The following is a 14,146-nucleotide window of genomic DNA, read 5'->3' as shown; positions in this document are numbered from 1 at the left end:
TTTTTTCTATATGGCATCATTTTCCATTTATAAACTATCGCCTATCACTGATCCTCTCCCTGCAAGCAACGTTCTGTCGTTAGTAGCTAGCCCTAAAAGGTCCAAACATTTTTTTTTTCAAGAGAATTTGGTTTGAAATGTTGATTTCGAAAATTAATCTATAAATGCACAGTTCGGTCGTTTGTGAAATCAAGAGTTTAGAATCGTATGGCAAATGTTTTATTGAATGTTTTTAATGCTTTTTGACATCTGTCCAAATACTCCAAGCAACAGCTAAGTCGCCACGACAATCGACAAGACCACCAGACCTAAAATGCTTTGTATGTCAGTACAATCTGTGGTGTAGTGGTTTACGCGCATGGTTTATCCCGGCAAATGTGGTTCGACCCCTCTGAATTTTTTGAAGGTTTATTTCATATCTTTCGTATCAAGTAGATTTCCCTTCATGGGAACGAAAACTACCTTTGAGATGGGCGCGGCATACAGCTCCAAAATTAGCTTAAGCAGATTTATATGGCTAATCGAAATTCGATGTCAGACGTTAGTTGATAGGTAACGAATATCTTGTTTCGTATCATGTTATTTGATATGCCGTTGCGTTCCTTCGTCACCGATTCGAATTTGCGATATAGCTATTTGGAAGTATTATGTCTATTTGTCCCGGGGCAAATATTGACGACCAAGGTAAACATCTTACCGCACTAAGTCTGAAATGGTAAACTACGCAATATACCGTGCGTTAGAAATACTAGATATGAATAAAATTTAATAGAAAATATTGTTGTTAAATCATCTTTCTTTCTGTCTTGTTTCACGACTCTCAATCAAATAACCGTACCATTTTCCATCTTGCAGTGAACTAAACCTAACAGCTTAGAATATGTAGAATTTGCTTTTTATATGTCAAATAGTGAATGTCAAATCCACAATAAAAAAACGAAAGATATGAAACTGTGAAAAATCTATTCTCCGAAAACTCCAAAATTTCGATATTCATCTAAAAACCTTTATCATCACTTGAAAATGGTTTTTAGAAGACCGAAAATTCGTAGTTAGAGGATAAATTTTTCGCATTTTATATCTTTCGTTTTTTTTCAAATTGTGTATTTGACCTTCTAACAGTCAAGAGTAGGCTTACAATTAGCAAAATAGATAGCCTGAGTTCGAGAACCTGGTTCAAAAACCGCTGTAAACAGATACACGTTTTTAATTTTGGGCTAAATTTTAAATTCTATCGTCGTAAATTAGAAAAGTTCAATGTTCTTTAATCCAGAGAGGAATGTTCATCAAACTTTCACGCACAGGAATCAAAATCGTGCTGGCCATCAGTTCTCATATTTCAATATAGTTCGACTTGTATCAGGCGCTATTCCTGTTTATTACAAACTGATACAATGCTAAGTGTATATCTTTCTAAAAGACAAATTTTCTAAATTATTTTCAAATTCTTACTTTCATTTCTAACATGAAATTATTAGGTACCTAGATCTATTCATATTGGTTAAAACTGTCTCGTGTGTATTGGACACTTCAATTCAAGGTCCTTGAAATATTAATTGGAACCGGGAAGGAAATGCTCGATATTTGTTGAATAATAAATGAACTGATAATATGGCAGTTAAATTCAGGTCAATCATTATTTTTTCAACTATGACTCTTTTCTGTCGCAGCGTTTTAAAGCAAATATTAACACCACGCGAATCGTTTTTTTTCATTTAAAAGAGAATAATTATGGTATCGTAATATATATATATGTACTACAGTCTGAACCTTGGTTATACGATTCTGTAGAAGACGAAACCGATTTATAACGGTTATACGATTCTGTAAAAGACGAAACCGATTTATAACGGTTATACGATTCTGAAAAAGACGAAACCGATTTATAACGGTTATACGATTCTGTAAAAGACGAAACCGATTTATAACAAATGATGATTTCCAGCATGTCCCAGCTAACATATTCATATCAATTCAGATTTAGAAAATACGAAACCCGTTTAATACGACAATTTTAATTAAGCCCGTAAGATTCGTATTAACGCATGTACGTGGAAATATGCGTTACAGTTTTATAAACCGTACTCGAGTATTGAATAAATGGACGGGATATCACGCGCCTTAAAGTGTTATTAATCACGGTGTACATGAGTTAATTCACAACACAAACAACATATACATCTTTCATTTTGAACGATCTGAAAAATCTTCTCAAGAATTCATCGACTCAACTCACCTGTAAAAGGGTATAAAAACAACTACCCAGTAGAAATATGCATCTTATTCACTGACTGAAGGTATAGCGCACAGTTGGTTCAGTGAATTGAATATTTCGATCTTCCTGTTTAGAAAGAGATTAACACCTTGACGACGATACTCGAGGATAGTACTGCGAAACACAACGCATGAAAACAGCTGTGTCGGTTTACTCTCACTTGTCTATATATCTATGCGGCTCTGTGTACACGGCCCATAACGACAGTACAGCTCTACGACCAATGAACCAAAAGGGATAATTTTCGCTAGATTCTAGCGAAGGCGTATTCTATGAATGATGGCTTAAAAGTATTTCTCAATAAAATGGAAAAATGATGCGTTCGTAATCTCTTTCGATATTACGTAAACGCACGATTATCACCGATATCAGGGTGTGGTCAATGATCTATTCTCGTTGAGGATAATAACCCATCACTTATTGCAGTTTAGAACATTATAATAATTAAATGTTGTATAAACTATCAGCGAAGAGCCATAACAATCCGGGGATAGAACGATAATCACACCTGACGATGATCTCTAGGGTGAGATCGAAACGTCGTGTCTTTTAAATATTTTAGATTTAATAAATAAATTCTTGTTTTTAAATTCTTTTAATCTGTAAATAGTGGGATTTTATCTTATAATCCGGGGATACTTGGGCATCGTGACAATCGGTATCATCATATAGAGTCCATTAATAGAGAATTTCTCGTCTCGAAGAAACAACAGCAAACAACAAAAAAACAAAATGAATTACTGTACAAAAATGATTTATTACAAGCTGTCTGTATAGAATACATAGATGGGTAAAAAAATAAATTCATATACATTGTATTATTCGTACCGACACACATATTCACCCCTAGTTTCATTCACATGAATTCTTTATACAGATATCGTTGTTACTATAGCTTAACACAACCAGTTAGATTTTAGTCGATCAGGAACCAGTTCTACAGATCCGAGTTAACATTTGGAAATGAACTTACCGCCAATTTGAGTCTATGACTGAAAAGATAAATCAGATAGATCTATGGGAGTGTGTCCAGCTGTTAAACCCAGTCACCTTCATAAAATTAGATATTAGCGACAAAACGAATTAGTAGGAAATTCATCTCATGCGGATTACAATATACATAACATTTGTCAGCATTTCGAATGAAGTCGGAATGTCACTAGGACTTTTATAAATTAAGACTACTATGAAAACTATTGAACTATCATGTACTAATGTGACCTCGTTTTAACTATTCACACGTAAGATACTATTATTATATGAACTTCAACGCTCCATCAGAAAATAACACTATACACCGTGAACAAGATCAATCATCTCCATATACGAAATACATAGCCCTTCAACAAATACCACAAGCACATTTTTATAAACCTTTATGCTGTGTTATAAATGGGTGACATATCAATGGAATAATCCCAGTTCCGGTATCATTTAGGTTTCGCATTTCATTAAAAGTCATTCACTTCACCAAAACGAAAATAATTGTTTTTAAATACATGTATATAACAGTATATGTCGTCAGAACCTTCGATTTTATCGTTATCAGACGCATTATTTGAATCATTTTCAGTTTCATCATAAATTCAAACCATGATTAATGAGCAAATACAGTTTTGTGTTAAAATTTCATTCAGAAAGAAAATCCAAGAAAACAAAGCGTTCAAATCTATTGAAAATAATACTATTATTAAACATCAATTTAATACTACATTAAACTACCTAGAAAATATCAAAAACCCCCATAACTGTTCGTTGAATAAAATCTGTTCATGATGATAAATTTGAAAGCGAATCATCATCGAGATCTTCGATGTGATGAGCGATATGTTCTCTGGCGTTAGAACCCAATATCAACATCAAATAACAACCATTCCACGGACACTTGACACCGGTTGAGGTGGAGGTCGCGGGCAGATGAGCTTCTGTAACGTGGTATAACAGATCGCAGGTCAAACCGAATTTCAACTTGCAACCGATCACCTGGAAATATCGTAAATCATGAAAATTTCAGAAAATCAGTCAATATTGTGTATTACGCTGATGATCGTTCTAATTCACTATAGCACGGGTCAAATTGATAAACGTGATTTTCATTTTTCCCATCCTTACAATTTTTCACATTTTTTCAAATGACAAAATACCAGGATTTTTCGCATATTCATCAAATTTCTATTCGTATCACTCAAACCCCTGCTATAGATAATCACTGAATAATTCAAAAATACTTACGTTACACGGAAATACAACTTTAGGATTGAAACTGATAGCTTCGATGACGCCATGTCTGTTAGCCGTGAATATCTACAAACAAACCATCATGTTTCAATGAAAGTTTTGTACAATGTCACATTTCAATAAATTGTCGAATTAAAATTGGCTTTGATGACTAACCATATTATTATAGACAAGCATATCTAATATGAGTGTCTTCCCCGCTCCATAATACAACGCGAGTAATTGAAACGTCTGGAAAGAGTGTATAATTATGTCATAAGAATATCGTTACGAACTTGAGAAATTCACCGAGGATGATTGAGATAATTCACCTTTATATCGTAGCACCTAATCAATCCATCAAAACCAGCCGCTAGAATAACATCTTTATGTACAGCTAATGATGTCATAGCTCCGGGAAATTTAGGGAATGTATATACATGACCAGCAGTCTGTAAGTAATGAACGTGTGTATATTGTTATAATAATTATCATTATAATAATAATCTAAAACTCGAGTGTGTGTCATTTTGAAACCAGAAATTCGATGTCATCCGATTCTACTTACATAAAGATCATGAACCTTTACGGTGTAATCGTTTGAGGTGCTGAATATCTGAGAACCGTGAACCTGAAATCATCATTTACCATTTAATCGAATGAATAGAATTAATATTTAACAACATCATTTGCGTGGCCACTTTACTGCATTTACAAATTACCCAGTTTTCCCCGAATAATATGAGCGTAATGGCAGGAGAATTGATAAAGAAACGTGTGGTCAATACCATAGACAAAATCCCTTAGTTTTCCAGGTTCTTTTTTTGCAACAATATTCGAATTCCCCGAGTTTTCCCTGATTTTATTTCAAGATTTTCAAGATTCCCTTAATATTACAGGTTTCCAGGTCAGTGGCCACCCTGAAGATGATGAATTACCCGAATACTGAGTGGTGTTTTGTCGTGTGCTTCGATTGTGCGCAGTAATAACCACGAGTTCGCGTCGCGTACAGTAATAAGAGTATCGTATGAGCCGACCAATAATAGTCTGCGTATTCCTTCTCGCGTCGACGTGATCGCGCTGATTGGACGATCCGAACATCTGAATGTATCAATTACTGAATTACTCTGAAATGCGAATAAACAAAAATCAATTATCACTTCGAGGTTGATTACATGGAGATGATTAGAGTCTATGGTCCTAACAGATTGTTCATTCCTGGATATAAGGAGTTTGATTTTCGATGAGTTTTAAAGGAGAAAATATCAAATTTCAGATGACGTTTTTGAACATACCACGAATGCATGGACCAACTTGGCATCAGTGGCCTTATCTGGCAAGGCTAAATTTAGCGTGGGTCAAAAACGCTTGTGTAATCACGGCTGAAAATTTCAGTGTCTACGTTTTCCTTCTTACCTTGAAATCGAAGCAATGAACGCAGCCATCTTCGAGGCCTATGTATAATTTACCCCAAGCACTGTGCATGCAGTGTAGCTTCGAGTCCATTTCAAACTTATCTAGAATCGTTGCGGTCTGAAATAAAGAGGTTCAGTTGGATTTACACTTACTGCAGCGTAGAAGTTCATTTTCAAAGACAATATTTCTAAATGAGCAATGTCCAACCTTTGAACTATGAATGATGAGCATATTGTCGAATCCTCCCGTGAAAAGCAGGTCCTCTGGACTACTAGTGACGGATAAGCAATGCACAGCTTTTGTATGGCCGGAAAATTTGAGAACACATGCATGAGTCTAAAAAGAAGATTGTTTCACGTATTAGTAGTACAAGCAGCCCCTGAATTTGTAATAAAATTTAAAATCCTGTTAAGAGTTTATATTACCTTCAGATCATATTTTCTAATGGATGCGTCCTGAGAACATGAATAAAGAAAACCTCCGGACACCTGCATGCAGAATATCGGCATCGAATGACCGAGAAATTCTCCAGGTGTCGCAAGTGAACTATAAGATTCCTTTACACTACGGATGACTTTTGTAGCAGATTTAGGAGTTGACAAATCAAGCTGTAAACTACATCATAAACAATAAAACATACGTTAAAATGAAATCCCACAAAAAAAATGAAAATAGTGAATGAAATATTTCCTCGAGCTGGTAGTTCATTTCAACTTTTCGACTATATATCTTAATAGTCATCTTTACAAATACCGAGTATCTTCCCGAGAATGATTGTTTGGATATAGTTGAAATATTGAAATAAACCAACATCGAGGAAACATCTCAGTCTCTATTTTTCATTCTTATTGTTGCAACACGGACAGTGTTTCATCAATGGTTAACAAAAATGTTGCAGAAACTCAGCTTGAAGAAAGCTGAATACAGACCAGACACTTACCTATTTTTTTCAGTTAAGTTAGACGACGACACAATACTGTGATCATCATCTTCGGATTTAATCACCGTCGAATCAGATAACATCTGTTCGGCGTCGGAATTCGTGAAAATCACGCCAGCTTCCACCAGTAAGTCCCGCGATACTTTCAAATTCCCCGCATTTCTGCTATCATGACGCGAAATATCGTTGAATGACTCGGTGCTCGAATCGGCCAAACTCGACGTCGAGCCCATATTAGAATCTGTTTGAATTTTCTTTTTCTTTTTCGTGCGCTTCTTTTTCGTCGTATTCGGGGAAGAATCGGGTATTTGGAGCAGGTCGTCTTTGAACTGAGCTATTTTCTCTTGTTTACTGGCCTCGTCGATACGGTTCAACACGACTACCGGGTATCGGCTTGAATTACCGACGGACGAGAGCTGCGATGACATGACTGATGTCGGCGTGTTTAAAGCTGAAGTGTCTGTTTCCATCTGATACGGACTGATCTTATCCAAGAATATACAATCCGGGTCTTCCCACGTGTTCGATATCTGAAAGAGAACGAAACTAGAAGTTTTATTTCTAATTTTCATGATTCACATCGACATATTGAAATTCCTGGTCCCGCACGATGCCTCGATTATACACGCTTATAAAAAACCAGCAGTAGGAAAATTTAACGAATAAAATCTGGATTCAGTTCCACTGTTGTGAGTTAGTGTTAATGAGTTATAAATTAGTTCATTTTTTAATGAGTTCATTAGAGTCAGCGTCAAATCTTAACTCACAACTGTGGAACCGGGTCCAGACTTCTATCAATTTTCAGTTATTCAAAACGAACTTATCAAAATCTATTTCGAATATCATACGTCAGATTAATCTTAACTGAATTGAACAGTTACCTGCATAGTAGTATCTACACTGTCTAATAGAATAGCCTTGAATTTTTCTTTATGCGAGCGCTTATCAGATAATATCTCTAATGCCATATCGGGAGGAATGTCTGCGTTACTCCTCGATTCACCGCCGCGTGAAATATCCGACGAATAATCGGCTCGTTTTTCGGAATCAGCTTTTTCTTGAACGGTGCTATCGGTATCCGTAGCTGAACTGGATTGGTAGAGAAAACTTATATCAACATTATCGTCATCATTATTCATTTTCGCTGCCTTTTTACTCTTTTTCTTCTTCTGCAACTTCATATTCTTTTCGAGTTTCTTCTTATCGGATTTCTTTTTCGATTGCTTCTTCTTGGTAATAGTCGACGACGAAGTCGACGCGCTCGACTCATCGGTCATCGAAGAATCCGTCGATTTCGATCGGACGCTCGTTTGCTTCTTTTTTGGTTTAAGATAAGTGGAATCTCGATTCAGCTCGGTATCGGTGTTTATATCTGAGAGAACCGGTTCGGGAACCGCGAACACACCCGGCTGAGGAGTGCTACTCTTCATTTCCTGAGAATTACTAGACAGTTCGTGAAGTAGTTTTTCAGCCGCCACTTGTGATTGTAATGTACCGACATATTCCATCGTGACGTTTTTATTATTATTATTAGATTCAGCTGAAGGCAGTGTATTATCATTAGCAGACTGACTAGTTATAGAATCATCATGTATAGCTCGGTTGGTCTGAGGTGATGAGATTAATATCGGCGTTTGAATACTCGAGGTACTCGCATTTCCTACAGCTCCTGCAAAATAAATGAATATTTTAAAAATATAATCTGCTAATTTCTTTATTTGAACCTTCTAAATTCGAATGCGGACAAACCTTTTAAGATATTGAGCCTCTGTTGTCTAAGATTGACCTCTTCTTTTATCAACTATGAGGAAAAAATTCTCAATATAGCAACGATTATATTGTGTATAGAAATGGAAGTTACCTTAGACATAACATTTTATCCGATATTTCAGACCAAGAGTTTCTTCAAAGGAAAAATTTCAATAATTTCACTCTGGATATGAGACTTATTTGATAGAAACTGGACTTATCTTATGGCAGCACCTGCATAAAGGACAATTTAAGAGAGGTACGTACCTACATCACAAAGGACGTGACTAAGTATCTAAACTAAGAGGCTGTCTGTATATAGGCCTTAAAAGCTTTGATGGTAAGTAATGATATGATACCTAACAAACTGTCCATTATAAAGAACATTTTGTTCATTGTAACAAGGTTCGACAGTAAAACTAAACTTACAAATTCATGAAGATTAGTGAAGTATTCAATTTCTTTCTGTGTTTCGCGTAGTAATGTTTTACAGCGATCGACGTGAGAATGAATAACATTTAGATTGTTGCGAATCTGTTCCTCTCGTAACGTAATCTGTAAAACCTGACTCATCGACTGATTGGAATCCTGAGAGGTGTTCATCGCTGTCGGTGGATCTATGTGCTGTAAATCTAGATTTCCTGAAATTTCCGAAACATCACATTTCACAAAACACAAAACCATCTCGATGACAACATGAAGAGATATTCTACTTGTACAAACATGTTAAAACATGACAATACAGGACATCAATATCCATTCTTAACCGAGTGGAATAAAGAACATAAACCTGCAAAACACTCGAGTATTTTAAGGTATTGTCAGGAATTTTTATGACTTAAATAAATTTACTTTAAACCTTAAATCATCAGATAAAGACTTTTCAAAAGTCAGATGAATGAAATTTGTCTTTTATATGATAGGAGTTTGTAAACAATTGAGTAAAACCGGTTTTTCATTGAAGTTTGTTGATTCACAAAAAGCTGTCGCGCGTGAACCATATCGTATCGAGTTATTGTCAGGCAATTCACAGATATTTACCTCTATTATTGCCAGACATGGTTAACACTGACGTTGCCTTGTTGAGCACGGACAGCTCAGAGAATGTTGGATGATTAGCCATTATATTCGAAGCGATCTGCGGCATTTGAGGTATCGGAGAATTTTGAACGGTATCAGGATTCTCATTGACAGAAGCACAGGTTACAGGTGGCTGTTGATTTATGACGTTCGAAGATACATCCGCTGGTAGAATTGTTTCTGGCATTTTTGGCGGAATTGTAGAATGAATAACGGAGTATTCAGGCACCCAGACTGGCTCTTGTTTCACAGAAATAACAGATTCACCACAACCCGTGTCAACCACTGTACTAGGCGTAGATGGAGAGCGTGATATTTCCATTGAAATATCCATTCGAGATGACGAACCTAGAAACAAATAACAAAAAAAAAATCTTTACTTTATATTCAGCAACAGGGAAGGAAAGTATCACAAACCACTACATGTACTCGCCTGTTCTTTTCTTTTTATTCAAAGTGTCCATCGAAAAGCTAGAAACCTTAAATAAAAAAACATAAATCTGTAAACTAAACAGTGAAAAAGATAAAATGTAGCTCTGCTAGTAATGATCGATTCATACCGGAGGTGATGTCAGAGAATGACGACGTTTTGACTGACTCTCGGATAAAGCAGATCCGCCGTATCTGTTGGAATCGATCAGATCTGAACACTGAGCTAGAAGAGTATCGCTGTCGCAATCCAACGGTTCAACATCGCACAGCTTTTCAACCTTAACACGATAGACACAAAATAACGCGCGAGTTAAACGAAAATAAACAGTCAAACTCGCAGAAGTCATTGTAGTTGTGACGATCAGATTGATCCCAAAGACGACTTACACTTAATGAATTGAATCATGAAAATACGAATTATGACTGAACAATAGTGATGACATAAGTGACGAATTAAGCTACTGCACTTATCATATTCTACAAAGTTTTCTACACACCTTCAAACGCAGTTCGTCGGGCAATTCTTCAACATCCACATTCTCTACCGGTTGACAGTCTTCTACTTGCGGCTGTAGATTCAGTTTCGGTCGCGACGATTTCTTCGGCCGATTGACTAAAATCTTCTCCAAATGTCGCCGTTCTTTCAAACTCCTCGGCGCGTTGATCATCTTCATCAGTTGCGTCTTATTCATCGGTTCAGCGTTTTGTTTGACGAAATTAACCTTCGCCGAATCGACGCTTTTTACCGGATGTTTCCTCGTCGACGTTTTACCGACGGTCGTCGATGTCGACGGAGACGAAACGCTCGATGTTTCGGTCGCCGTGCTCTGATTGAGCGATGTTAAATTCTCTTTCGACGTCGGTAAACGTATCGACGTCGTCTCGTTTAAAGTCGTCACGCTTCCTAAATCCGTCGTGTCCATCGTCTCGTTCAAAATACCCTTGATCTTCGACTGACAAACGTCGGAATAATCTTGAATTTTCTTGTCTAATTCGTCGTGTTGCTGTCGTTTTTCGTCCTGTTTTTCGCGTTTCTCCCGATCGGCCTTCGCTTGTTCGCGTTTTTCTCTCAACGTTTTACACAAATTCTCAGCTTTGTCCAACAACGTTTTTCCGCAGTCCTCGCGCGGCGTCTCGTCGATCTCGGTAGTCGAAACGTCGTAACCGATCGGCCATTTCACCGACGCGTAACCGCTGGCCAATTTCACCGGCGCGTCTAACAGACTCGGTATTTTCATTTTCAACGGCGATCGCGATCTACTGCGAGGAACACTTTGCTGCGTTTCCGGTTGACAAACGGCGACCGAATCTACCATCATTTCTTGAGATTTCGACCGCGAGTGATCGCGATGCTGCGGTATGACCTCATCTCCGACCGAATGATTATCAAATCCGTGTATAAATTCGGTCGTATCGCTAGTAAACGACTCGCCATCTATCGGATAATCATCATTATTCCAATACTGTCTCTGCTTATTACAATCTTTGTAATAACCGTCATACAGATCGTTAGGTGCGTCTCTACCCGTTGTGTGGTACGTCCACCTGTTATATCTGTGCCACGTATTTCCCTCTCTCCGGTTCCCTCTGCCTCGTTTTTTATTATTGAAACCTCTTTTCGGGTTGTTCTGCTGCGGCCGGTGCGACGACGAACGATGGTGCTGATAATTTTCGTCGATCTGCGAATTCTGCGATCGGTTTGAATAGGAGCGGTGGTGGTGATGATGATGATAATGTTTGTCGTTGGTCGCCGCCTGGTTTTGACTTTCGAACGAACGATTACGATACGACGATCCTCCGGAGTAAGGATGGGAACGCTCCGTCGAGCCACCTAGAAATATTCATTTGTGCAATTTCAGATTTACAATTGAAAATTAGAATCAAATTTAGTAAGCAGATAATAAGATTTAAAGCACATCTGAGGGTCTTGAGAGAGTCCAAAATGTTTTCATTATAATTATTATCATTATTTCTGTATTATTAGTAATATTATTATTGTTCGGACTAAATTATCAGAATGATCATCATTATCTAAATTCTCATTATCAGTTTTTTTAGGGTTCATCCCCTCTTAGAGTACAGGTGTTAGGCTTTGGATAAATCCTTGACACATTTTCATAAAATTATGACTCATTTATATTTGTGTGTTCTGCACTTTTCAAAGAATTTCTCAGTTTCAAAAGTTACAATTTTCATGAATCACTTATCTATAAAGAAACATGTTGTCAACAATATATTCGAATTCCCTGAATTTTCCAGGTTTTTTTGCGGAATCGGTCAACTTCTGATTTTTTTTTATTCCCCGAGTTTTCCAGGTTTTCTAGGTCAGTGGCCACCCTGATTATCTATTCTACATTTCATCTTCATTATTCTATTCTTCTATGACTCCGATGAGTGTATCTACTATTAGCTTACTAAAGAGATATCATAACCAACCTGTTCTACTATACGCATAATCAGAATTGGTGCTATTAGATGTCCTCGATCTTGGTCTCGATCGGTCATCCGTCCCGGCGTGATCTAAATCATCGGTTTGAACGTTGCTGTTACTTCCATCACTGAATAATTCAAAATAACCATTTCATTTAGTAAGGATACAAACCAAATCTAAATCGAGAATAAACGATTTGAAAATACAAAATTGAAAACGTCAATTTAGGCGGGAGAGGTTTTCGCGGATCGCTCTTAGACTTTGGAATAAGTGCATCGACTCTCTGCAAACTGTGTTCAATATGTCACTTACTCATTTCAAAACGTTCATAAAAACCTAAATGTTCTGCACTCATTTCAACCTTTAATCCAAGGAAGCGCATTTAAACTTTTGTTTTACATGGAAAACTGAGCTATACAAATTACTATCATCAAAATTACCTTTCTCTGAGTTTCGCTTTTCTCTCTTCTAATAACGCCTTGCGATGTTGGTCGCCATTTAAATGTTTGCTGTATTCGGTCAAATTTTCACAAGACGCGTAACAAATAGTACAGTAGTGCACGGAATCCCTGAAATAATTCGACAAGAATGAAATATATCGAACGTTTTTCGTGAATTATGAAATCGAAACGGATTCGAACTATTTTCTATCTTACTTCTTGCGTTGTTCCAATTTGATATGGTGCATCAAAGACCAATAATGTTCAGTCAGCTCCTGTGAAGCAAGCAATGTTTTTAGTTAAACTCTTGATGCAGAGAATGTTACGCAACTCTGTTGATGATTTCAAAGCTGAATACTTACTTCACGAGTTACGTATGAAATATCACAAAGATCACAGTTATTATCTTTCAACTTTGACATCTTAACTGACTGAAACAATATATAACGGCTAGAAATATAGTCTAGGTCAACTTTCCACTATTCTAGGTAAGAGACAATTAAAACTGCATTCACTCCCATCCAAACTGATGGTTTTTAATCAGGCCATGGCTATAACCATAATATAATCACTACAAACTGCTAAAGATATTCACTCAATTACTTTGTTGGGTAAATCTAATGGAGCCTAAACTGACCTTAACCCTTATCTAACATACAGTATTTTGATACCAGTATGAATATAGCTACTATATGTTCAAATCTACAGGGAATTTCAACTTGATAATTACTAATCAGTTCGATCAAACTTCTGTCATTTTCTTAAGTTTTCACATTATTTGCTACCTCGACATCAGATTCAGAAACATGTTGAACTCCCATCTTGAATACAACAATTTAACACTTCTATATCCGAGATTAATTAATCCTTTTTCATCTAAACGAGATATCTTAGTCATAGATGTTCAAGGCACCAAGCCAACATGTCAAAACTCGTTTAGCGTATATGTCAACCATGTGGGTTTGTTTACTTCCGGTTCAATAACTAAAACAATTTTCCGTCCGAATTAAACAGCGATAAAATTAGATACGTTGAATGTTTTCAATGAAATTAATGCACGACTTACACGCAGAATAAGCTAAACTTAAGGTTTTCGGTCGATTGGGATTCGCTGGCTACGCGATAATTGACATATCAAGCCGAATTACGAGTAGAACACTTCAGGC

General features: G+C 36.8%; 2 protein-coding genes across 2 annotated transcripts; both read right to left on the bottom strand.

Moving 5' to 3' along the window:
- Positions 1-3,020: 3,020 nt before the first annotated feature.
- LOC141915180 (uncharacterized) lies at positions 3,021-10,021 on the bottom strand. Its single transcript, XM_074806611.1, has 14 exons — positions 9,639-10,021; positions 9,027-9,238; positions 8,598-8,649; positions 7,730-8,517; positions 6,849-7,378; positions 6,334-6,523; positions 6,116-6,244; positions 5,909-6,025; positions 5,431-5,619; positions 5,061-5,123; positions 4,825-4,944; positions 4,670-4,744; positions 4,508-4,579; positions 3,021-4,258 (listed from the first exon to the last, which is right to left on the bottom strand). Exons 1-14 carry the CDS (start codon positions 10,009-10,011, stop codon positions 4,046-4,048), a joined length of 3,123 nt encoding a protein of 1,040 aa, XP_074662712.1. The 5' UTR covers positions 10,012-10,021; the 3' UTR covers positions 3,021-4,045.
- Positions 10,022-10,096: 75 nt separating this feature from the next.
- On the bottom strand, positions 10,097-13,888 carry LOC141915372 (uncharacterized). The gene is made up of 8 exons (XM_074806866.1): positions 13,766-13,888; positions 13,343-13,411; positions 13,197-13,255; positions 12,981-13,109; positions 12,546-12,667; positions 10,607-11,940; positions 10,238-10,387; positions 10,097-10,156 (listed from the first exon to the last, which is right to left on the bottom strand). Exons 1-8 carry the CDS (start codon positions 13,799-13,801, stop codon positions 10,097-10,099), a joined length of 1,959 nt encoding a protein of 652 aa, XP_074662967.1. The 5' UTR covers positions 13,802-13,888.
- Between the last annotated feature and the right edge of the window lie 258 nt (positions 13,889-14,146).

Source organism: Tubulanus polymorphus, chromosome 1 (assembly GCF_964204645.1).
Source record: "Tubulanus polymorphus chromosome 1, tnTubPoly1.2, whole genome shotgun sequence".
Taxonomy (NCBI): Eukaryota; Metazoa; Nemertea; class Palaeonemertea; order Tubulaniformes; family Tubulanidae; genus Tubulanus; species Tubulanus polymorphus.
Note: the sequence above shows the minus strand (reverse complement) of the source record. Positions and strands in the feature narration are given on the sequence as shown.